Consider the following 26,025-nt stretch of genomic DNA (forward strand, 5'->3'; position numbering starts at 1 on the left):
GATGATGAAGATATAATGCTGGAGGAGGGATTTGCGGTAGGTGTTGTCACTGTAGATAACTACCTAGATTCGCAGCCACAAGTTTTACATGGAAAAAACGGATATGAGTGGAGCACTGTTGAGCCTCCAAGAAATCGTGCGAACGCCAGCTCACAATATTATTAGGGGGCTGTCTGGTCTTACTGCTGAGGCTAAAGCCTGTGGGCGAAAATCCAACCAAAAAGGACGTTTGGAAAATTGATCTTCACAGATAGTATGATAGATACTATAGTGAAGGAAACCAATAGAAAGCTGACGGAGCTTAGAGGAAGGAATAAGTGACCACACATCAAAGTATAAATTACAATCCGTGTGATCAAGAGTAGAGGTAAGAGCTCTTTTTAGGGTTGTTTCTTTATACCCTCAATATTTAAAATCTGGACATGAAGATATGAGATCTCTGTTCAACAAAGATCCTACTGGGGCGACCAATATTTTTAGCTACAATGTCGTGTAAAAGGTTTGAGATTTTAATATCTTGTCTACGATTTGACGACTCCCACGACAAGAGAACAGCGCAAAGGCAGAAGATAAGGCTAGCAGCAATATCTGATTTATTCAAATCAACTAATCTCAAATGGCAGGGGGTTGTTTTGTCCAAAAAGCAAATGTAACTGTGGATGAGTATGCTTGTGCCTTTTAGGGGCAAATGCCGTTTCAAACAGTATATGCCCAAAAAACCAGCAAAATATATGGCATAAAAATCTTTTGTATGGCCGATTCAGGTTAGTTCGTATCTCTGTAATGCTTTTATTTACACTGGTAAAAAACTGTTTACAGTGTTGGTCTCACCAGAGATGAAACAACAACTACTGAAGAGTACAGCAGACGTGTCATAAAATTAACAAAGCATATAGAAAGAACCAATCGTAATGTTACTGCTGACAATTGGTTCACTTCCATCGAGCTAGTTGACCAATTGAAAACTAATGGGGATTAACATTTGTTGTGCACTATTAAAAAAAAAACACAAAAATAGAGATTCCTCCAGAATTTTTACCTCACAGGCAAAGACGTGTGGGATCTTCGCTGTATGCTTTCCACAATAACACAACGTTACTTTCTGTTGTGCCGAAGAAAAATTAAGGCCGTACTTCTTATTTCCTCGATGCACCACGATATTGAGACAAATTCTGAAATAAATAAGCCTGAAAATTGTAGGATACTACAATAAGACTAAGAAGGGTGGCGTTGATACCCTAGATATGAAGACATCTATCTATGGGAGTAATCGAAAGACTCGTCGTTTGGCCAATGGCAGTATTTTATGCCATAATTAATATTGCCAGTGTTAACGCGTTCATATTGTTTCTTTGCTATCGGGGAAGTCCAGTTTTTGACAAGATTTCAGTTTATAAAGCAGCTGGCTTTTGAACTAGTAGAGCCTCATATTAGAAGACGACTAGAAAATGCCTAACTTGAGAGCAGACCTGAAAAAGACCATTCTTTCTGTTCTTGGACAAGAAACAGGAGCGAGGAGAAGTGCGTGACGATCGCCTACAAAAGAGGAAAAAACCTGCAGCATATGCCCTTATGAAAAGAAAGAGAAAAAACCCAATACAAATGCATTGAATGTGGAAGAACGCCAATTTGTTTGGAATGCTCCCGCCCAAAGTGTGGCCTAAATTGTGCAAGGTAGAATATGATGTGTTCATCATTCATCCAGGAATATTAAGTTTTCGTGCTGATTACTCTTATTTTAAGCTACTTTTTATTACGTATACCATGTTCAATAAACCAAACTTAATGTGAAAAAAGTGTCATTTTTCATTATTCCTTTGTTCAAATCCAACAATAAATACCCTTGATGATAATAAGTATAACATTCTTTTAATTATCTAAGCTTTGCATTTTAATGATAAGATTTAACTTTAAAGGCTTTTTCCAATGTAAAAAAAGAAAAAACAAAATACTAGCGGTCTGACAGACCGGTATTTCTCTGGCGAAAACATCGGGCGGTCCTGACATACCGCTATTTCCCCTGGCGAGTCACTAAAATGTCCTATTTCGGTTTTAAGGGTTAATGACTTGTGTTGTGACATAGTCAGCTGGTCAACAATGGATCTTTCCACACCAGCTGTTAATTACAGTTTGACCTAAACAATAACAACTAAACATAACCTCAGTATCAAAATGGTTGATGTGCAAGAAAAAGCAATGTGTGTTCTTTGGGTTTCAATGGAAAGCAGATCTGTAATAACTGTTCAAAGAAGGTTCGTTTGAGTTATGGCCGCAATCCTCCGAGTAAACAATTCTATAAAACGCCTTGGGTATAGGCAGTTTGAACAGACGGGAAGTGTCCAACATAGAAAAGGTGCTGGGTAGACCTCCAGTTTCTGAAGCTATTGTTGATCAGTAAGAGAAATTGTTTACGAGGAGCCCTGGTAAGTCTACTCGGCGTGCAAGGTTTTGGAATTTAGGATTACCTCGATCAACAGTCTTAAAAATCTTGACACAAACACCTTGAGCTCATCCATACAAAAATCAGTTATTACATTGAACTAAAACCTAACGATAAACCTCGACGCTACGATTTTGCTGTTAGATTACTTGACCTCGAAGAACAAACAATAAACATTGGAGAAAGCAATTTCTTGAAAAAAGTAATTTTTTCTGATGAAGCAACCTTTCATGTTTCTGGTAAGGTGAATAGACACAATTGTAGGATTTTGGTGGTACTGAAAATTCCCTCATAATGTTCGAGAACAAGAAAGAGACAGCCCTAAAATAAACGTTTGGTGTGCATTTGGCTATAGGTACCCCCCCCCCCCCCCACCCCCCCCCCCCCCCACCCCCCCCCCCCCCCACCCCCCCCCCCCCCCACCCCCCCCCCCCCCCACCCCCCCCCCCCCCCACCATAGGTAATGTAGATTATTATTACATGTAAAAACATAAAAAAACATTATTATAAATCTTTAAATATTTAGGCTAAATGAATTCCTAGTCTTTTGTTAATTGTTTTTGTTTGTCAGTGTTTTAAAAACAATTTTTATTCAGCCATAAATGTGAAAAAAATCCATAATATACAAGTTTACCACTTTTATGAAGTGTTGTGCTTGAAGATCATGCATATTTCCTAGGTCACTAATACTTTTTATTAATGCTTAATGAGTTTAAGTTTTTAAAAATAATTTAACTGCAAATATTAAATGAATGTACAACTAGTTAGATACATTTATCCTTAAATTGTATTATTATTAACTAAACTATAATTACTACTACATTTTGATTGTTACATTTAGTTTATTTTTTTAAGGAGTTTGAATTTTAGTTTTTACACTGTTTGCATGTACCTCATTTGGAAATAAATTATAATTCAATTAAATTTATGAATTACATACAAGAAGGTAAGTTTGCAAAATGTTCAAGAAGTGAACAACTACTGGCAACCGATCTAGTATAAAGTTGATTGGTGGGTTGGGAATAACTTTCTGAACAATACATGCATTTTAGTCATCCATCAGCTGTTTTAAACTAAAACAAAACAAACTCTCATAGGATTAACATTGGAACTTCAGAGGATTTCGAGTTCATAAAAACATCTATAGTGTAAGAGCCTTTGATTGTTACCAAATATGTGTATAAAATAAAAATTTAGATACTTAAAAATTGCTGCTAAAAACACAAAAAAATCTTTTAAAAGTATAAATTGTACTTAAAAAAAATTAATGAAAATTAAATGTTTATTTTAATAAGGAATGTCACATTACAATTAATTTATATTGTCTTTGTTGTGTTAATACTCCTTGTATTTGTTGTATATATATGAAAAAATAAAAAAATACTTTAAAAAATGAAAAAAGCATTTCTTTTAAATTTCACACTGATGAAAATGATTTCTTCAGCATGCTTTCGGAATACAACTATCATGTCAGTAGATGAAAACAGCTGCCCTATTTCTTGATCATGATGATGGTTAGTCAGTGAAGATTTCTCAATATAAATATTATGCCTTGTGATATATATATATATATATATATATATATATATATATATATATAAAGGGTTTTCATTAAGTCTAGCACTAGCTTAATATTCTTCAAATCAAATCAAATCAAAACATCCTTTAATAACATGTTCATTGAGAACAGAAATGGTGTCAATTATACATAGTCATAATTCAAATCACATAGAGAAAACAAATTATACATTTCTAAATGAGTCAGTGAAATGTTATAACAGATAAAGCGTTCTTTGGAATCGTTTTAGTCATGTTGAAGGAACTCGTTGATGGAGTAAAATGGACGTTCGGCCAACCAGCTGTGAAGTCTTGATTTCAGCTTGCTTCCACTTCCTGTTTTATGTCCCTTGGTAGACGGTTGAAGAATTTAGCAACCTTTATATGTGGTTTTTTTCTCATATTGAGTGAGGCGATGTGCTGGGAGGTTGGCATTAACGTGTGCAGTAGGTGTGTAGATCCGATCCTCTCAAGGGATCTTCTCCATCCACGTACATTCACAACTTCTTTGATGTAGAGTCCAACAATCGTTAAGATATTTAATGATTTAAATGCTTCCCTGCAGCTGTCAAGTCGTTGCAGTCCGGCTAAAGTTCTGACTGCCTTTTTTTGAATGACCAGGATTTTCTTGATGTTTTCTGCAGAAGCTGCACCCCAGATGGCAAGGCCATACCTTAAGTGTGTTTCGAAGAGTGCAAAATATGCAGTTCTTGCTGTTGCTAGGTCACTAATGGCCTTAATTTGTTTAATTGCATAGACACTAGTCGTTTAATTTTTTACAAAGATTTTCTATGTGTGGGGTCCAGCATAACATGTTGTCTAGTCTGTTCTTTGACGATTACAGGACAAAGCAATAATATTAGGTACTACACCTAAAAATCTCTTCCATTCATATCAAGGGGATGGACCACAAGGAGTCAGAAGAAAATCTTAAATGACAGACAGCATAGGTTAAGTAGTACATAAAAATTTCAGGATTCTAATAAAATATGAGAGCACAATTCGGCTAATCTAACCTCAAGTCTCATCTGTGGAGACCTTATTTTTAAAACACTGCTATGAAACACAGCTTTAATGTACAAAAATGTGAATCTATCATGTGGCAGGATATTTTGAGAAAGATTTTATCTATAAACATTAAATTTTGCAGTGAAACTTCATAGACAAAAATGAGTTCTGTGATGGTGTATGGCTGTGGGTCATTGAAACCTGCCACTCAGTAGGTTGGCACAGTTTCCTATTGTATGCAGAAGGGATGTAAAAATCATTGTCCACCTAACGTAGCTATGGTGGGAAGGAGAGGTGATTCAATGTGAGTCGAGTTTAGCTGTAGTTTATCTCCCTCTTAGTACATCGTCTGGAATCTGATGCTGTTACAGACTTAACTCCTTGAATCTGGAGTCACTTTTGTGTGAAGAAATCCAAAAAAATCTGTGATGAAGAAGCTCAAAATGACCTCTACATCGTTTCGACATCAGAGACAAATTAGGTGAAGAGGTATTCTCATTGTCTGCATTACAATATTTTAGACACAGTAGTAATTTCCACAGTTTTCCCCAGAACATGAACATAATTAAAGTAACCAATTATTATTGACTTGATATCAAATTTTGTATTTGCCCTCTGATTACAGGTATTGTACTCAAGAATAGAATCACAACAGAAGTAAACATTTATTTCAGCACCTAACAATACCTTGCAGCTATTAAGTAACCAAATAGACGGAAGGCTGTGATTCCGGTCACAGCTTGTTCGTAAGATTGCAGTATGTACTCTGAAATGCCATGATGTGATACGATATAGGAGCAGATATAAGTCAACTAAGTTAAACTACTGCAATGTAATAGTGGAGGCAGTCTTAGTTAATTGGTCTCAGGTGGGATTTAAGGAACATATCGGCAATCACACCACAGACAAATAAACCAATTGTTATCGACACATAGTGAAAATAACTGGTGACATCATCGCCCACATGTCATTGATCTTCATTCTTAGTTAAACAGGTCAAAGTGGTGTAAAATATAATGTACGAGATTAATAAACTCTCTATTCATAAAGCTGTTCAAATTATTTTTTGATTTCATAAACTCTTAAGACAGATAAACCAGTGTTTAGTGTTTCGGGGTTCTACAATGAGATTCCCAGTATATTTTCCCTTTTCAAAGTGAATTAAATTCCTGGTTGGGTGGCCACCCTGTTTCAGGATTAGGGGGCCATTGCTCCCTCCGTCCTCTCTTAATCCGCTACTGTTTCTAACGCACAAACAAGTTAAACAGTCCGTTCAACACACCAATGTGACAGTGACAGTGCAAAGTGTATAAGAAGCCAAAACTTTAGCTGAGTACAATTGAAGCACAACAGAAGAATGTCGCAGCAACTTTTAAAAAGTAATCGAATTTGTGTTTGTGTTTTTAATAGGTAAACCACAAACTCCTCTGTGTCTAATAGGTAAAAGTGGTTGTTTTTTTTTTTTTTTTCAAGAGCATAGACCTTGCATCCATATGAGGATTGTTTTGGCCGAAATTTTGTTCGGCAAAAGCTAGTTCTGTTCTAGCTTAGATAGCATAATAATTTGTATTGTTCAGAGCTTTAATCCACTTGAATGTCATAGTAATTACCTCACTTTTATGAATAAATTTAAAAATATTGATTATTATGTGTTATCGTCAGAGTTTTCTCAGTCTAAATATATGTTTTAATAGGTTTTTGTAACATATTTATACTAACAGTTACCCGTGGCTTTGCAAACAATTTCTTATTGAATAAAGAAGACAGTATCATTTTAAATGACATAAACTATCCTGAGGTAAGTGATAATCTGTGGTGGATATCTCCTAATCCCATTTCGGAATAATTTATAGTGCAGGGGTGCATCGACGGAGGGAGCGAATAGGGCCTGCTTCCCCCAAGCGCATTTTATTCCAAAATAATTGATCTCGTAATAGTCTATTTTTGTCTAAAAATAACATTTATGTTGGAACTTGAAATAATTAACAATCAGATATATAAATTCCAACCTTATAATTATTTTAATTTGCGAAATACACAACACTGCACGTGTAATAATAATTGTTTTAAAGCCCTAATTATTTTACTTTCACCTTCATACTGCAACGACGAAAGTGAGGTTAGCTCTTACTATTTCTACCGGCTTCTACCAGTAGCCGCTACTTCAGTAACCGAGTAAAAAAATGTCTTGATTTAAAACTCATATGTTACAGAGAGCACCTACAATGGTACAGGTACACGTTCCAGTTACTGCTATTGGTAAACTAGTGTGAGTACTTTGTAACCAGGAACAGCGGTAAGCGTGTAATCGTAAAAGTATCTGTCATAGTAACCTGTACGGGGTACTTTCGGTTTGCAGGTAACTAGTACTCTCTGTACAGACGAGTAACCGGTACAAAAAAATATCTTTTCCAGTAGTCTCGACGTATCAGTTGTGTTGTGAGTGAGTTCCAAGCAGCTCTGTACTGTGTAAGTTTGTTTCCATTTGTTGTTCACTACACTACAAGACAACAACGCCCTGGGCAGTCAGGCGATTGCGCTTTAAAAACTAATAGGTACCGGTTTAACGGTTGAATCAACAAAACTTGCTCAATTTAATCTGGGTTACAAATTAAACTTTTTAATTAGTGATTTAAAAAATTACAAGCTCAAGATAATGACCAATGCCAAGTTTTATGGACAACACTTTTCAAGAATAAAAGTTAAGATGGTAATTTAATAACAACTTTTGTCATACTATTTTAAAATTATTTACCTATCACAATTAAAGTTACAGTACACGTGTATCTATCTTGTATAGACATTTGGTCTTAATCAGATCACAAGTTTTCAAATTATTAATTTTCAAAGTTAAGGGTTTGGTTGAAAATGAACAAAATCCGATATTTTTCAATGTTATCGATAAAAACTTAGAAATTGTTGTTAGTAAACTGTTTGATATCTAGGAACGCATAAAGAAATAAGCTAAATTTTAATGTAATTCCCGTTATTGCAGGTCTATTAGTTTGTGGTTAATTTTCAAAACTCACATAAAATTATCTGTACTTTTTTTATTCGGGAGATGAAACATCAAGATTTAGCTTTGGTCTTCATTTTTTGTGATTTAAACTAAACTATTTTGTCCAATATTTCTTTCATGTCATGATTAATCTTTTGTAGTTTAAATATACTATACAAACTGTATGTGTTACATAAGATTTTAATTATCCCTGAATTAGCTTCCCCTGGTTATTGATAGTAGAGTGATTTTACTGTACATTTTATACACTCTTACCTGAATCTTTGCCCTACTTTTATTAGCTCATAAGTACTATTTTTAACGATATTACGACCTATTATTTCAAAATTGTCCCGGGAGGACCCCTGTCCCCCACTTAGTATTGGGGTTTTTCATACGCCCAGCTCTCCGATGTTTCGGTCACCCACCAGAGAAGATTTCTGTGTGCACCACTTTTGTAGTGTACGTTTAAAGCGGAGAGATTTGATTGAATTCCATAGTATTTTATTGAATAGCTCCACAGTTTGAGTAACGTTTGATCTACTTTAGGCCAGTGTGTAGGAATACTAAGTTCGTAGTAATGGTAGAGAAATTACTTAGATGTAATATGATGGAACCTTGGAACTTTGAATGGGAGGTAAGCACGTTTGATATTAATATTATTTCAGTATTCCACTCCTAATTAATCCATGGAGTAACGTGTTACTCTTTGGTTCACAAAATAAACAAAATTGCCATCTACTCAAAATTGCCATCTATTCAAAATTGCCATTTATGGTCTAGCGAGTGAATCTAAATTAGGTCTGGTTCGACTAAATTACATTTCTTACACCATATTATACTTTTCCTTGTTACCACGATGAAATGAATATTTGATCTGAAAAGGATTATTCGGTAAAAAAAATCATCTACCAAAAATTCTTTTAAATTACTTCTAGTAAAGTGATTTGCGGTGCCTTGGTAGCGTTTGCCTAGTTGCCCCGACAAAGAAAAATATAGGTACCACAATTAGGTCTATGAAGCATGCATAGGACATCGGGAAGTTGGAAAAATAAAACATTAGTTCTTATTAGGGGTTGCAATCTCATTTCAAGTCTGTGGGTTTTACATTTAAGAAAATCTGTGATTTGCCTGTTGGGAGCATAAGACACGAGTGTGTCGAATTTAATCTTTCTAGTATAATAAGAAGTTGGAAAATAAATAATATAGTTCTAGTGGAGGTTGCAATCCCATTTCAAACTCCCATGGATGTTCAATTTTTATGAAAATTGCTTTAGTGTTTCTATTTAACTCATGAGGCATAAATATACAAAATTTAAACTTTCTGAAATATTGGGAAGTTTTAGAATTAGTGAAGAGTAAGTGAGTGAAGGCATGCAGTATAATTAAAAAACAGTGGAAAGTTGAAAGGATTCCCTACTAAAACTAGTGATTTTTATTTTTATTTATTATTATATAAACTTTTCTGGGTTCCTTTGACCTAAGAATAATATTTACCACTGCTCAAATAAATCTTTATTTTACACACATTTTTGAGTATTTTCTTATGAGACTTAATTTCTTTTAACGCTTGACTACTGAACCAGTGTTATTGTTTGATATCTTATTTTAAAGTGCACGAAAAGTACTTTGTGCATGCTCCAGTTTACGCCTCAACTAGTTTAAAATGTATGACTTTAAATAAGTTTTTTGACTATTTTGTAATAGTTTTTATTTTATTTTTTATAAACTTGTATTTTACTTACAGTATTATCCTTGCATAAAAGTTACAGTATACTATAAATAATTGTGATATATGTTGTATTGATATACCTAAAATAGTTAAAAGTTACAAGGAATATTGTGTTTAAAATATAAAAATTTACGAGAATCAGAGTTTGAAGTTTACACTAGTTAGTAGCGATATGGAAAATAACATACCCTACATGTACTTGTGAATGGAGTATTTATATGATGAAGACATCTCTAGGCCTAGTAAATTACCAACAGGAAACAGAAAATGCCATATTTGTTAGTTTATCACTAAATAATGTAATCCGTCGATGCTCCAAAAGCAAGAACAAGCTCCACTACAAATATGTTTTATGGTGATAAACATAGATACTATGCCATTTGTTGTATTTTGTATGATTCTTTATAAATCATAGAACAGGAAAGAAACAAAAACAAAATTTTATATTTTTGTAAAACTTACACCCCTTAAAATTATACATTGGAACATCCACTCTATTAAATCAAAGAGGAGTTAGAAAATTTTGATCTAAGTAATGAAACAAACCGTTTGTATTACATGAGACCTGGGTTTATAGGCAGAAAAGCGTAACTTTAAACATTTTAATATTGTAAGAAATTGCAGATCTGATGATTATGTTTGTATGAAAATTCTAGTACATAAATCATTGAACTGGAAATAGGTGTCTATAGGCACGGAAATTGGAGCACTATCTAATTCACTTACCGGGCGTTGAAATTTAAAAATTACAAAAAAAGTCTGCTTATATATATATTACTATTTTCCTCCAACCAAGTTAAACCCAATAATACGGGGAAAATTATTTCTTTAACCAAAGGAATATTCATTGATATGCGGGGATTTTAATAGCAAACATCCTTTGATATGATGATGGGCGTAAAAACCCTAGACGAACTGAAATATTTAATGCCCATCATGACTAACAGCTTATCCTGCTTAATGATAATACTAATACTCCAGTAAGCTATAATGGAAGGAGACATTTCACCTTTGACCTTTTTTTTTTTTTTTTTTTTTTTTTTAACAGAGGGCCAGGTTTCCTAGGCCTGGTAGTTGCCTCTCAGCCATCCGGCTTATTGTGCACCCTCTCCCAGGTTTAAGCTGTATCAAATTCCCAGGCCTTTACAAAACCATGAGATCTTCTGAACAATGCCTTCCTGTTCCAACCCCTCTTCCGTATGCATAAGAACACCTAGGGATCTTGAGCGTTTGCTCTGTAATGCCGGACATTCAAATATGACGTGCTTGGCTGTTTCGTCAGCCTCGCCACATTTCCTGCACAGTGTTTCCTGAACTGGAATACCTATTCTGTTCAGGTGACTTCGGAATATCCAATGACCTGTAATAAAACCAGTCACCTTTCTGATCTCTCCGTTCTACTCATTCTAAGGGCATCTGCTGCAATGTTCCTTGATGGTCCCTTGAGCATCCGCTTTGCCTGTACATTCCCCTCAGTGTTTCTCCAATGTTGTAGGTGTTTGTTAGCCATCCACTTGGTAACTGATCTACGTGCTAAGTTATATGAGACCCCACACGTTGGTTCAGGAACCGGTAAGAAGACGGTTGGCTCCCAAGTTAGCGCAACCGTCTGCCCCTTCATTTCCTGTGATTCCTCTATGTCCAGGCACCCAAGTTAGAATAACTTTATTGGTTTTCGCCAGCAATTTCAAGACCTTATGGCATTCCCAGACTGCCTTCGAATTACAGTCATGGTTGGCCAAGGCCTGCAGAGCAGCCCTGCTGTCCGAGTTAATGTAGATGTTTTTGCCTTTGTAGCCCCTTTCCACATTAACTCTTGCACATTCTGCAAGGGCTGTAACTTCAGCCTGAAAGACAGTTGCCAGTTTACCTAGGCTAAAGCTTAAGTTAACCCTCGGTCTGGCTCCCCAGACCCCTGCCCCAGTACCCTTCAGAGTCTTTGACCCGTCCGTCCGTGTACCAGGTTAGAGCCTTCTTCATGTAGTCAGGCTCACCTTTTGACCATTCCTTCCTCTCAACAATGTTGACTTGAAATGGTTTTTTCCAGTCCGTAACCTTTGCCATTCTGTCAGACATCATTTTCTAGAATATCCAGTTTGAGAATGTCAACGATCTTGGAGTGCTTACTAGCATGGTGATAATGCCAGTTCCCATTGCACTTCAGTCTGTAGGCAGCCATCCTAGCCTCTCCTATGACGAATATGTCTAGGGGTGGGAGGTTTAGCACTACTTCCATAGCAGCGGTTGGTGTTTCCTCTCATGGCACCCGTTGTCCCCAAGCATGCCAACCGCTGTACCTTTGACAGGTTTTTTGCGGCAGTCACCTGTTGGACTTTTGGCCACCATACCACTGAGCCATACACCATCATTGGCCTAATGACTCTGGTGTACAGCCAGTGTGACATGTCGGGTCTAAGCCCCCATGTGCATCCTACTGCACGTCTCACCATCATCAATGTAGTCTGAGATCGTCTGATTATGTATTCCATATGACAATTCCAGGTGAGTTTATCATCCAGTTTGACACCTAGATATTTGAACTCCCTGCTTAACTGTATCTGGCCCCCACATAGGACTGGCTGTGTGATTTCCAGTTTCCTTCTTCTTGTAAATGGTATCATGACGGTCTTCGAAGGATTTGCTACAAGTCCTTCTTCGTCACACCATCGCTCCACAATGGCCAGTGCTCTCTGCATCATTTCCAGACACGTTACCATATGCTTACCTCTTATGAGTATAAACAACATCATCTGCATAGCCTTGAGCATACATACCCTGTTCATTCAGAGTCCAGAGTAAGTCATCCACAACTATGTTCCACAGGCTTGGTGATAATACACCTCCTTGTGGACATCCTCGCTGCGTTTTGACCTCTCTTGTGATTCCGCACAGAGATGCCTGTGCTCTTCTGCTCTTAAGCATGTTACTTATCCACCTAACAACAGTTTCCTCCGTACCCCTGGATGTAAGCTTAGACACTATAGAGTGAGTACTTTGTATTATCAAAAGCTCCTTCTATGTCCAGGAACACTGCTAAAGCTATTTCCTTTTGTTCAATAGCTTGCTCAATCTTGCCAACCAGGACAGTGTAGGGCTGTTTCACAAGATTTACCTTTCTGATAGGCATGTTGATTTGGATGTAAGGGACGATTGATGAGGACTGTGTCCCTTAAATGCCTATCCAGAACCTTCTCCATGGTCTTGACAAAGAAGGATGTTAGGCTTATTGGTCTATAAGCCTTTGCAACCTCATAGGAGGGTTTGCCTGGCTTCGGGATAAATATAACCCTAGAGGTCCTCCAAGATGAGGGTATGACTCCTGTCGCTAGACTAGTTCTAAACAGTCGTAGGAGCAGGGGTATCACCAAGTCCCCACTCTCCTGCAGTAAAGCGGGAAAAATGCCATCGGTACCTGGTGATTTGAACGGCTTAAAAGACTCCAAGGCCCGTTTTATCCCTAAGTAGTTGATGACAGTCTTTGCACAGTTCCAGTCCACCTTAGACGAGCTATCTCTAGGTTCTCGCCGCCATTCACTAACAACTGTTTCACTGGTTTGAAACGATCCTGGGAAGTGTGTATTCAGTAAACACTGAAGAGTCTCCTCAGGATCCTTGGTGTGAGTCCCATCTTCCCTAAGTATAGTACCCACCGCATTTGTGGGGCTTCGAGCTAGGACTTTTTGGAGTTTTGCGCAGTCAGGAGCCTTATCAATACTCTGACAGAATTCTCTCCACGAGTTTCTCTTAGCTCTTCTCACCTCTTTATTGTACTCTGTTAGAGCAGCAGAGTACCTATCCCAGTTCCCTGCACGTTTGCATGTATTATATGCTCTGCGAAGGTTTTTCCTCAAGGTTTCCAGCCCCTGGTTCCACCAACATGCTTTTTTCCTTGAGTTTTTCTCAATCACGGGGGCAGGCTTTGTGGTACGATTCTATCATGGCGTTTTTCAAAGAGTTCGCCATGTCCTCGACCCCTTGCCCCTGATACCCATTTTCCCTTACTAGATTGTTTTTTAGCTCTGCATTGAAAGCTACCCAATCTGTTTTCTTTGGGTTTCTATAGGTCTCCTTTATTTTATACGACCTCATGTCAAAGGAGATATACTTATGATCTGAAGCAGATGCTTCATCAAGCACACTCCAGTTTAAAACTTTAGTTGCAATAAAGTTGCTAGTCAGAGTTATATCTAAGACCTCTTCTCTTACCCCTGTACCTCTTCTTTGTACAAAAGTAGGTTTACAGCCTTGATTCATAATAACTAAGTTAGATTCTACTATGAAATTCAAGAGGCACTCACCCCGATTGTTGCTGTTGCTGCTCCCCCAAGCGGTGTGGTGGGCATTCGCGTCACAACCGACAATCAGGTGCCTCCGCGTAAGGGTTCCGAACTCCACAAACCGCCTCATCTCCGCAGTTGGCGGTGGTTCTGGAGAATCGTATGGGAGGTAAACTGATGCAAACAGGATTCTGATGTTGCCATCACCTGTCTGCAAGTGAACCTCTGTCACGGCTGTGTCTCTAGAACACATTTGTGCCATTTTTAGTGATTTGATTTTGTTACTGACATATATACATGCTCTAGGGTTGTTACTGCCAGAATCATATATCAAATTACCTTTAGCGGTGCTCATCCCCATCACACGGCTGCCAATGGTCCATGGTTCTTGGATCAGGACCACGCCTATGTCGTCAGCCAGGATCTTCTGGCAGAGTGTTGCCGTAGCTGCTCTGCTGTGGTGTAAGTTTATCTGGAGCACCGCTGTCATCCACTATTGATCATTACCTCCCTGCAGCTTGAAGGTGATCCTGTCACTGCCCAAAAATGGGCGCATCGCCAGAGTCTTCAGCTTCTTCAGGGAGTCTTCGTCCACATGAAGGACCAGGAATTCGCCGTTGGTACTAGATTTCCCTCCAACAGCAGTCCATTGATCCGTGTCAAGGTCATTCTGGTTTTTGAGGGCTTCGAACAGCTCTTGCTTGCTGTCCACCTCGATGTCCTTAGGGATAAAAGTGGATACTTTAAACATCCTTACCAGACTTTTAGCTGGGCCCATTTTCAGCTGAACCCCTTCGAAAGGACTCAGCTCCTGGACCTGCTTCTCTAGCCACACCTTTGTTTCTGTGTTAACACAGCCGACCACTATCGCTCCACCTTCAACATGACAGCTGGACATCCTAACGTTTTTGCCCTTAAAGGCGCGTTTGCCCAGCACTTTCTTCAGGTTGTTGGCTTCTTCCGTCGATAGCTTCACTTCTGGGTGTTCGAGCCGGGCAATAGCCAGCTTCTCCACAGAGATCCTTTCGGCATATGTTTCGGGTGTCTTCTTAGTGACACCTCCATCATGCCCCTTCCTTCTTTTCTCCCCTCCCTTTGCTTGTTCTTCAGGTGTCAGCTGCGATCGCTGCCTCTTCACACCTGAATAGCTTGGGGTTTGTTGTTTTTGGGCTGGTGCGGAATGAGTTTTCCCTTGCTCTGAGGCCCCAACAACAACCAAGTTCCCTTTTGAGGAACCGGCTTCGTTGTTTGGTTTCATCAGAGCTCGGTTTTTCTCTTCCCACCTCTTCTGCCTTTCTTTCCGGGGGATTATCGGCTCACCTCTAGCGATAGCCTCTTCTATCCTCCGCTTTCGTAGTTCGCCTCTCGAGAGCCGCTTCTTTTTTGGCTCTTCCGGCCGAACTTCGCCTTCTGACAAGAGAAGTCTGTCTTCCTCCATTGGGGTCATCTCAGACACTCTTAGTTGTTCAATCGGTAGCTCTTCTGGTTGAGTTTCGCTTACCTCTTGAGTTTCAGTTTTGGTTTTGTTTTGGTTTGGTTCATTCTCCATTCTGATCCCACGAGAAACCGGGTTTTTGCGGTCCATCTTCCCAGTGACCCGATTAGGAAGATAAGGGTAATTACGACTGGGTGTCCCCTGGTTCCCAGAAGGCTCCGTTGTAGACACTGAATATACCCCCAGTGCCACGAGACTCTCAGCACGGGTCGCATAACACCTTAGTCTGGGGTTGTTGGTAAAGTAGGGGTGGGACCATCAGGAAAGGAAGGGATAGGTAGCTACTCTCAATTTCAGGGCCAAACTAAGAGGGGGAAAAGGTTTTCTACCCTTGTCACTGGAATAGTGACAAGGGAAGGTGGCTTCCTCCCCTTGCCCTGCCACTCCTTTAGAAGTTGCAGCACAAGACGAGGATGGTACATCACCCACGATCCCATCTGGGACAGTGGCTGATGCCGATGAGGATGCCATTCCCCCACGGGTCCTTTGACCTTACTTTTGCAACATTTGAACTTAAACGTAAAAATATCTCTTAGAGTGATGAGCATATAACGCCCTATTATATTAATTCAAAGATCTTGAAGTTAAATGACCTCAGATCAATAAAAATCTTAACATTGGTCCATTCAATTTTAAAATTCTGGCTTTCCAAATTATTTCTCAAACGATTTCCAATTTGTCTTTCAAAGTGGTGTGGATAGAACTCGCTCTGGTTCGTCTGTGCTCCGCATGCCGTTGCACAGTACTGCTGTATATGACAAGTCTTTTGTAGTAACGTCATGTCGTCTGTGGAATTCCCTTCCTCGTAGCATAACATCCTTAGAGAGTCGTCCTCGGTTCGTGGAGTCGCTGAGGGAGCACTATCTGGGGCAGATGGTGGGGGCGAGGTCGGCATAGGTCTCTTTCGCTGCGGTTGCACTGGCATGTGTAGTGTGTGTGAGGGTAGTGTGTTTGTAATATTCATTACATACAAGTACAGGTATATGTTATTATTTTTGTGTGAGTATGTGTTTAAAAATAAGTTTATATACCTTTTTAATCATTATATATATTTTTTAGTTTATATTCTTCAATAAAGTTGTACTTTTTGTTATTCATATTTACAATTTTTACAGCAAAATATTTAGTTTTATTATTATTTAAAAAATAAGAATATTTGTTATAGCTTCTATATGTAGTGGCGGATTATGACCTTAGCGGCCCCTAGGCACATGTTAACTTGCGGCCCCCCCTACTTAAAAAAACAGAACTACACAAAATAAAAAAGGTTGGGACTTACAATTAAAACTAAGTTAGTGGCTTTGTACACTTTATAATATTCAAATCATATTAGTGACATTATACATTGATTACATGAATAGTTTTATGTTTTATATTTCCTTACAAATAATTTTTTCTAGCTATTAATGCAGCAAACTCGTCTACAATATCATCAAAATTCAGTTCATTCAACAGTTCAGCATTTGCAGAAAACCCAACTAGGCTGGACAGCCTGGTGTCAGTGGTTGAGTTGCGTAGGTAATTCTTCACACGTTTGAGAATGCTGAATGACCGTGCTCCCGATGCATTTGAAGACATCATGCATAATAAGATTTTTAGTGCAGTATCAATGTTTGGGAAGAGTGTTGTCAGTTGTTTCTCCCTGATAAATTTTAAATAGTAGGCAGGTAAATGATGTTCTTTTGCGTTTTCTTCTATACCTTCAGCTTCTTCCACAAACGCTTTAAAATGGATCAGTTCTTCCCCAAGTTCAGATGTGAGATCCCAGGAATATTTATCCACCAAACCACACGCTTTTTGACGAATTTCTTCATCATTTAGTTTGTCCATGTTATACCAAACACCAAAAACCTCATTTTGATCAAAATAAATTTTTGACCTGTTGTCTAATTCCTGGGTTATATTGTCAATAACAATATAAAATGTATTTACAATCATGTTTTGTCTTCCATCAAAGCTACTGGTATCATTATCAGTGCCATTTAATTCGTCTTCATCTGACATTCTATTTCTCTTCCTTCTCCTTTTCGTGTCTTCCTCGTAGTTAGCTACCTCACTTTTTATTAATTCCATACCCTTTTGTTCATAGTAATCATATCTCTCTCTAAGGGTCTGTACGTAATCTGTAAGTGATTTATACAGATTACAAACCATTCCCAAGTCAGCACTTGTGCTTTGCATGGTTTTACTAGCAGCGTTGAAACGTTCAAGGATATCATTCCAAACTACCAGTAGTATTGCTATTTCAATTTTGCCAAACGAATTGCATAGACCCTCAGCTGCAACTCTACATTCTGGTTTTTCTTGTGGGTTCTCCGCTATTTTTTCAAGTGCTGCAAGAAGAAACTCCCAGTAGTTAACAATTAAAGCTCTTGAAGCATTCCACTTGGCTAACCACCTTGTAGTATTAAGTCTCTTAGGTAAAAGCTTTTGTTTACTATCGCTGTCCTTTATCAGGTTTTCAATGGTCACCCATCTTGAAGTTGATGCACTAAAGAAAACATATAGTTCTTGGATAAACATAAATAACTTGGTTGCTTGAAGGCAAGAGCTAGCTGCATGTGTTCCTTCTAAATTCAATGAATGAGCGGAACATGGAATGAATTCCGCAAGTTGATTGTGGCCTTTGATTCGTGATTGAAGTCCTGAGTACTGACCAGACATATTCACGGCATTGTCGTACGACTGGCCTCTCATATCATCTAAAGGTATTTTTAGGGAAGCCAACATGTTCAAAACAACTTCTTCCATTCCGGCACCAGTGTGATCGTCTATTCTGATAAAGCTTAAAAATCTTTCTATTGGACACTCATCATCTACAATGTAACGAACAATAAATGTTAACTGATCGTGATGAGTTATATTGGGTGTAGAATCAATACTGATAGAATAGTATTTGCTTAATTTTAACTCCTCGACGATGGTTGAAACAATTTTTTTATGCATTATTTCAGCCAATTCATTGCATATCGTTGTTGACAAGTAACTCACTTTTCCTGTTCCAGGATTGCCATGCGTTTGAAGATATGCTTTTAAAAAATCGTCATACTCAGCTACAACCTCTAGTATTCCCATGAAGTTCCCATTTGTTAAAGAACCAAACACTTCATTCTTAGAACCCCGAAAGGCCAATCCCCGAGACCCAAGGAACTTTATTACGTGAATAACGCGTGATAAAACTTTACGCCAGTAGTCTACTTCTTTCATGTACTGTTGATGCAATGCAGAATCAATTTTACCAAGAACATTTCCTCTCTTAACAAAAGAAAGGGTGCTATTTGTATGAGCTGAACTTTTTTCATGTTGTGAAGGCGGCTTACATTCTTCCAATCATTAAATCTATTTGTAAAAGCAGTGTCACAATTAATTGATTCATTGTGAAATAGGGTACAAGGGACACAATAAAAACAACCTGCAGAATGTGAATACATCAGCCGTTCCCTATTTTGTAATTGTCCATTTTTCATGCGCGTAAACAGCATGCTGTTGTTGGCATAACGCGTTGTTTTATCTGAATACACACGCTTAGATGTTGAAAAGTCACAATCTGTAATTTTTGATAGGTGCTTTGGTAAGCTTTTAATTATAATGTCTTTCATTTCGTTGGTCAATGGCCTCCAACAATTTGGATCAGTTAAATCAAAGTTAACATTCTTCTCTGGTACATTAAGACTACTGGTAGACTGTATTTGTGGATTTGAATCCGGAAGGCTGTGTATAACTGAGTGTTTGTATTTATCATCATCGTGAAGGGCGTCTTGTTTATTACTTAAAAAACTACTTTCAGGGCTTGTTTCCGAGCTACAACTACGTGTAGACACGTCTTGTAATGCATTTGTCCCTGATCCTTCTCCAGTCGCTTTGATGTCAAATGTAGGTGTTTTGGAGGTTATGAAAAATGTGTTTAGTTTAAGGGTTTTATCTAATAATTTAGAGGCAGCATCATCTTTTGCCTTTTTTAACTTAAGCTTGAAAGCACCACTCGCTGAATGCAAATTTTGAGACATCTTTGATGGACTGATGGACGTCAGTTAGGTACTTTGTTCACTGTTCAGTAATTCACTTCACTCATACTAGGCATACTCACTGAAATACGAATGACTGAACTGTTACTAAACTAAAACAAAAATAGATAGTATACTAGTAATATACTCGTACTTCATAGATTAAATGTAACAGCACGTTTAAAACATATATCAACAACTATACTCGAACAGAACCGTCAACAACAACGTTCAACCCTGCTGGGGTAGTGCCGATCACTACACTAGCTGTCAAGCGGGAGCTAGCAGGAGCATCTTAGGCTCGATGCACACTTGCGTATTTGCAAGTAGCGTGCACGCCGCGGGCAAGCTGCGTATGACCGCCGGCGGTTTAGCAGTAGTGAGTTGTTAGTTAGGTAGTGCACACTCGAGCGGAGCCGCAGCGTGCAAGCGACTAACAAGCGACTTGCAAGCAGCGTGAGCTCGGAAGGACGCCACTACTGCTACGCCGCGGCGTCCACGCGGCTTGCACAACAAGTCTGGCGGCTTGGCAGTCTTTGCTAGGCAATCAGCGAGTACACATTGACCGCGCGATGGATATCAACGTCGATACTGAACTGTTTATTGCTGCTGTCAAAAACCAGCCTGTCATATGGGATACGACATCAGAACATTACCATGACAGGATTAAAAAGAGAGGAGCCTGGTTCATCGTTTGTGAGGAGTTCTTCGAAGGATTTAATGAGAAATCCGACAAAGAAAAAAATGAAATAGGTAAGTTTTACAAATTTATCCTAAAAAAAATTAATGTACAAAAACTTATGTCATATTTATGGTTTGGATCAATATTCTATTTTTACAGTTTTCTACAGAAATATATATCAAAATTGGGCTGGGCGCCGAGCAGTTAATATGGTGGCACTAGGGTTAAACATATAAAGTGACTATTTATCCCATCGTGGTATTTGTTCATGCCACTTAAGGCAGGTCTTAATGTAATACACACGTACACCGTAAGCTGTTGTAATTAGTTTATTTATGAATATGCTAATGCTAAATTTACAAAGTGAAGACTTAACAAAATATTTTTCAAAAATATTAGTTACCCCTTATAAAAAACAGGGGTACATAAAAACCCCCTTATGTAAACTTGCATGTACATATCTTGCCATGGTAGACTTCCAACACTGCTAACAAAATAATCTGCTAAAAAGTTTCTTCTAGCATTTAGTGGTTTACCCCCTTGTACAGCCGGAACATCATTGTTTATATTAAACACACCTTGCACGCTTAATGTGTCTTCAAAAATGACACCATCTCTCTGACGCACAAAATTATGAAGCACGCAACAACACTTGACAATGAGTATTGTCAGACTCAAGTCAATATTCATGGGTCTGTGAAATATTCTCCATTTATTGGTGAGAATGCCGAATGCGCATTCCACAAAACGTCTACCTCGACAAAGACGATAATTGAAAACCCGCTTCTAGTGAGAGAGAAAAGTACCAGTAAATGGTCTCATGATGTGTTCAGATAGACTAAATGCCTCATCTTCAAGGAAAGTGAAAGGCATTACTGGTTCCGCTGTATCAGGCAGACTAGGTCTTCCTTTCGGAATGCAAGCTTTATTGTTATTCAACAAAATGTTTAATTTAGACTTTTCAAATATTGTGCTGTCTAATTCCCGTCCACAAGATCCAACTTCAACGTAACTGAACTGGTAGTAAGCATCAGCTACAACAAATAGTACTATCGAGTGAAATTTTTTGTAGTTGAAAAATTGTGATCCAGCTAAGTCTGGTTTCACGATACGTAAGTGCTTCCCATCTAACGCGCCCAAGCAATTTGGGAAAATTCGCCTCCTTTTGAAATCCTTCGGCAGTTTCCAACCATCTTTGCTCTGAGAATTCCGGAATACACTCTTTCGCCAAGACTTTCCACACTGTCCCACACATTTTCTAACAATTTTGCAAATCGTTGATGTGATATCTGTGGTATATTATATAGTGCAGGACTATATCTATTCTTACAGTGTATGTAATATGTTGGCAATGGATATCGTATGAATAAATCCTATTGGCCAAGGGATGACGCTCCCCCCTCCTTGTCCTACCACCACCTCTAAATACCTCAGTCATGAACCGTAACCTCGATACTCCGGTCCAGTGTGTTATTCCCACGGCCGTTATTATATACTAAAAGTAGTTTCATTCACCCAGTTTCCCGTTGAGTAGTACAAGATAGTACAGTTGAGTGTCCAAGCCTGTACCGATAGTGAAGGTCAATCATTGTGCACCCACTGCCTAAGTATCTGAAAATAAAAGAAACCGTATCAATTATGAAAAACCCAAATTATATATCGCATGATTAAAACTAACAATCTGAGTAGCCATAGCACTATTTTTCAAAAGTATAATGTAATTTTCAGTATAGGGTAATATAGTCTAAGGAATTTTAAAACACCAATGTATAAACACAGGGCCCCTAACGAACCAAATGTAATTGTATTTTTTTTAAACTGTGTTTGTTTTATGCAAAAAGCTAATGAAGCGTTGGAAGAATATTATCGACAACTACAAGAAAACAGAGATAAAGAAAGACAAATCTGGACAGGGAGCTTTGTCCGGAAGACGTTATCTGTATGCACGACAGCTGTCTTTTCTGCAACAGACAATAGAAGCGGTACCAACTGAAAACAGCATAGTGGAGGAGGAGGAAAATGACAATAACGATGACAGTATTTCTCCACACAAAAATTCTTCTGACCAAGCGACAAGTGAGACACCTACAGATGATCCTTCAGATAATTTAGAAAAATACCAGCAGCTAAACGACGGAGAATAATTGAAAATCCTTAATTAAGTTTATGAATAAGGCACCAACTCCTACTGTAGAAGTACCTGATGATGACAAGTCATTTTTTGATTCCATCATTCCTGCCGTTAAAAGTCTGTCCCTGGATCACAAACTGGAATTTAGATGTGAAGTCATGAAATTGATAAGTCGTTATAGATCACTTGAGCGTACAGGAGCCTATCAAAATCATCCACCATTTTCTGCAGCTCCAACAAGTTGTTCTTCTACATCTCATTTGTCAGGTACAGGATATGGCAGCAATCCATCTGGTTCTCCGTCAGGTCCCTCTTACACCACACTTTCACCTTACGGGTCTTCGTCAGTGAACTCAAATTATGGAGACTCCATGGACATTTTTGATAGCGAGTATTCAACAAATTAGCCTCGATAGAATATTTACAGGCTAACTCATTTGTAAAACATGTTGTAAGTAAGTGCAGTATTATTTAGTTTAACAAATACTGCAATACAAATACTAAATTTTTGTTTTTACTATTTTCAATAAAAGAAATATTTCTTCACGATTCTACCAATTTATGTCCATACATTTTTAAGTCCCTTAAGTTATATATTTTTACCCGGAAATGCGTAGTAGTTCTCCATTTTCCATTTATACATCAATAAAGTGTGACAACTTAATTAAAAGAATTTTACTTATAAAATAAATTGGATAGTTCCGAATTGAATAGCAGACGATCTAGACTCTTTATCAATCTATTGCTTTAGTTTATCGAGTTACATAACAGTATCTACTCCAGTTTGAATAGTATATTCAATCAAATGCTTGGTTCTACAATCGCCTATTGAATTAAGTCTTTATTAAAAAACAACAATGTTAATTTTGGAAATAAAAAAGTAGTTTTTGAATATTTTCTGTTTAGAGTTATTGACAGTTAAAATGACAGTTACACATATTTTAATCATACGGTAATACAGTACAACCTGTCACATCCTATATTATATTATATGCCTAAAACATCATAAACGTAAATAAAAGACTTAAAACCCAACAATCGTTAGCTATTTCAGGCCTCTAACAGCTATTTTTAGATGGTCTGGTGATGTACGGATTTATTCACATCCGGATCGGTCTGTCGCCACATTGATCCGGATGTGACAGGTCGTGCTGTAGTTGTTATATATTTATTGTTATGCTTACCTGAGAGTAACAGCTAACATTTCAATAGGAGGTATTGATAGTCTGCATCTAGTATCTTTACTTTTGATTGTGTCGTTTAGTTTTGCTTCAAGTTCATCAAATGATACTACACTCATCCTAAAATAATTGAAAAATTTCTTCTCATCTCGACGAAGATCTTGGAAAAGCGTAACAAACGCCCCTTTTAACAAACGAGCACTAACTAAGGGATGCACCCACATACTTCGCTTTTTGTCATTGTATAAATAATCATACGCAGCAAACGCAAATGCAACACGTTGTCTGTGACCTTCCATGCTGCTTGGGAGGTGCAAAGAGACTGAAGACGCCGAAAAACCGCTGTAGTATGTATTGACGGGAAAAACAAGCCAAGCGCACGCAGCTTGCCCGCGGCGTGCACGCTACTTGCAAATACGCAAGTGTGCATCGAGCCTTACTGTCGTGTCGTGTCGGGCTTAACCGCTTCCCCCACTCTGTGATTGGTCGTCTGGCGCGGGCGCGGCAACTATACTGAGCGCACGGAAGGACGGCCCTATAGACGGGGCGCGGAAAGATGAACGAAGGCGATCGCGCATTTAAATTACTACAATTCTTGTGTAGCGTAAATTTACGGGTTTTTAAAATTTTCTTTGCGGATAGCATCGCGGTTAACCCGCTCGCGGTAAATCGGGAGTCTAGTCTACTGTACATTGAAAAACTCGTTTTATATGAATAAAACCATTTTATGTACTGGAGGAAAATCTTTTTTTTATTTTTGGGGTTTGCGGTCCCTTTATACCTGCGGTCCCTAGGCAGTTGCCTATCGTGTCTAATGGGAAATCCTCCACTGTCTATATGAGGTTAAATGTAAGAAAGGGCCATGAGGCCCTAATTTCGCCTCAAATAAAGAAATATTTCATTTCATTTCAATAACCTAATGGATAACTGGATGATTGGATCACTTTCTTATTTGTGTGGAAATTAATTTCGCAAACTAGAATAGTCTTACACTTATTTCCATATCAAATCCTGATAATATAAGCTTTTAAATAGGAGTTTCAAAAAGGGGATTGGAGTAGATTCTCAAGTTATTGAGAAGGCCTATGTCTGTTGTACAATCTTATAAAGACAAAGGGGACATTAGATTTGAGGCATTGTTGCAGGTTCTGAATGAATAAAATTTCAGTGACCTCCCAAAATACTGTATTTAAATGGACAAAAAGTAATGAAAGGGTTTTAATTTGATGTTCTGGTGGAAGATAGAGTGTTCCAGGGTAGTCTAAAGAATCTTGACATTCTTAGATCTCTAGCCTGCGGAAGGCAAGATGCCCACCCCCAACGCCTTACAAAGGTTTATACAAGTGTAACTAGAACCAAGCTGGAATGCAAATGCCTCTTTCTCAGAGATGGCTTTAAAGCCAATCTTGATAGCTTAGAAGTAATTCAAACCACACTTTAATAAGATATATTTTCAGGGCCATGACGTCTTTAAATACAGCTTTACATGCAAAGGCAGCTTTACCCCCACTGCACAAAAGAAGAAGAACCAGATCACCCATTTAATCTTAACTAACATATTTGGTGGGCTTACCACCATAAGTACTGGGTACTGGCATAAAAAACAAAAACTCCGTTAAATCAACCTTATAAATACAGCAGACAATTGAAATAATTTCAACAATGAGCTGTATGGACCAAGTCTTATTACAAGTCAATATAACATACTTTATCATAACAGACAATTGGAAGTGCTAAAAATATAATTAAGTATACAGTCTGTTACATTGACTAATGTTTGTATCTTGACTACTAATTCTCTTCCCAAAGTGATTAAAATCAACACGGTAAATCTCAACACCAGATAAAAAAAACAACTTTGGAACAAATTGAACAACCTTATGCAAGAAGCAGTGTCTAAAAGTGATTTCATTAACTGAGTGTTAAAAGTAAAATACGATTAAAAATAAATACTTATTAATGTTCCATAACCAAAGTAGCCAAACCCGCTGAATATAGCAAACAAGAAAGAAGAATGAAGTTGCACCATTTGGCTTCATGAAGACATAATATCCCTCTTTTTATAACAAAACCAGAAAAAAGCAAATGTACATGTACAAACGCCATCGTTTTGTTTGTAGTAGTTTGTTTGTATTTGTTTGTTGTCGACTAGTTAGTGGAAAGCGCATAAAAATAACAAAACTTTAAGGCATGTTAAAATTATATTCTGTACTTGTTATAGTCTTAGGATTTTGGAATCGAGCCATTTTAATTCTAGTATTTTAGGATACAATAGGCTAATAGACGTTTCCTTTGTTTTATCAAAAATCTTTAAATTCGCTAAAATGGCTCGTACATCAGCGAAGGCCAAGAAACAAAAACAAGATGTAAACAAAACGAAACCTGAAGAAACTGATACAAACGATAATGAAAAACAGGAAGTGAATCCTAATAATGATAATGAAGATACTAATGGTTCTACTGACAAGGAAAATGACAACTCAAACTATGAAGTAAGTCCAATATAGAGCTTAGCTTAGC

At 37.9% G+C, this 26,025-nt stretch overlaps 1 protein-coding gene across 2 annotated transcripts in view; it reads left to right on the top strand.

The window, feature by feature from the left end:
- Positions 1 to 25,605: 25,605 nt before the first annotated feature.
- Positions 25,606 to 26,025, top strand: part of LOC124356062 (heterochromatin protein 1-like) — a 29,232-nt gene continuing 28,812 nt past the window's right edge. Inside the window, exon 1 of one of the 2 annotated variants that reach the window (XM_046807225.1) lies at positions 25,606 to 25,997. In XM_046807225.1, coding sequence (XP_046663181.1) covers positions 25,830 to 25,997 — 168 coding nt within the window. In that variant the 5' untranslated portion in view covers positions 25,606 to 25,829. The remainder of the gene's footprint in view (positions 25,998 to 26,025) is intronic. The other variant, XM_046807226.1, reaches the window with a different exon arrangement.

The sequence above is a fragment of the Homalodisca vitripennis genome, chromosome 2 (genome assembly GCF_021130785.1).
Source record: "Homalodisca vitripennis isolate AUS2020 chromosome 2, UT_GWSS_2.1, whole genome shotgun sequence".
Lineage (NCBI taxonomy): Eukaryota > Metazoa > Arthropoda > Insecta > Hemiptera > Cicadellidae > Homalodisca > Homalodisca vitripennis.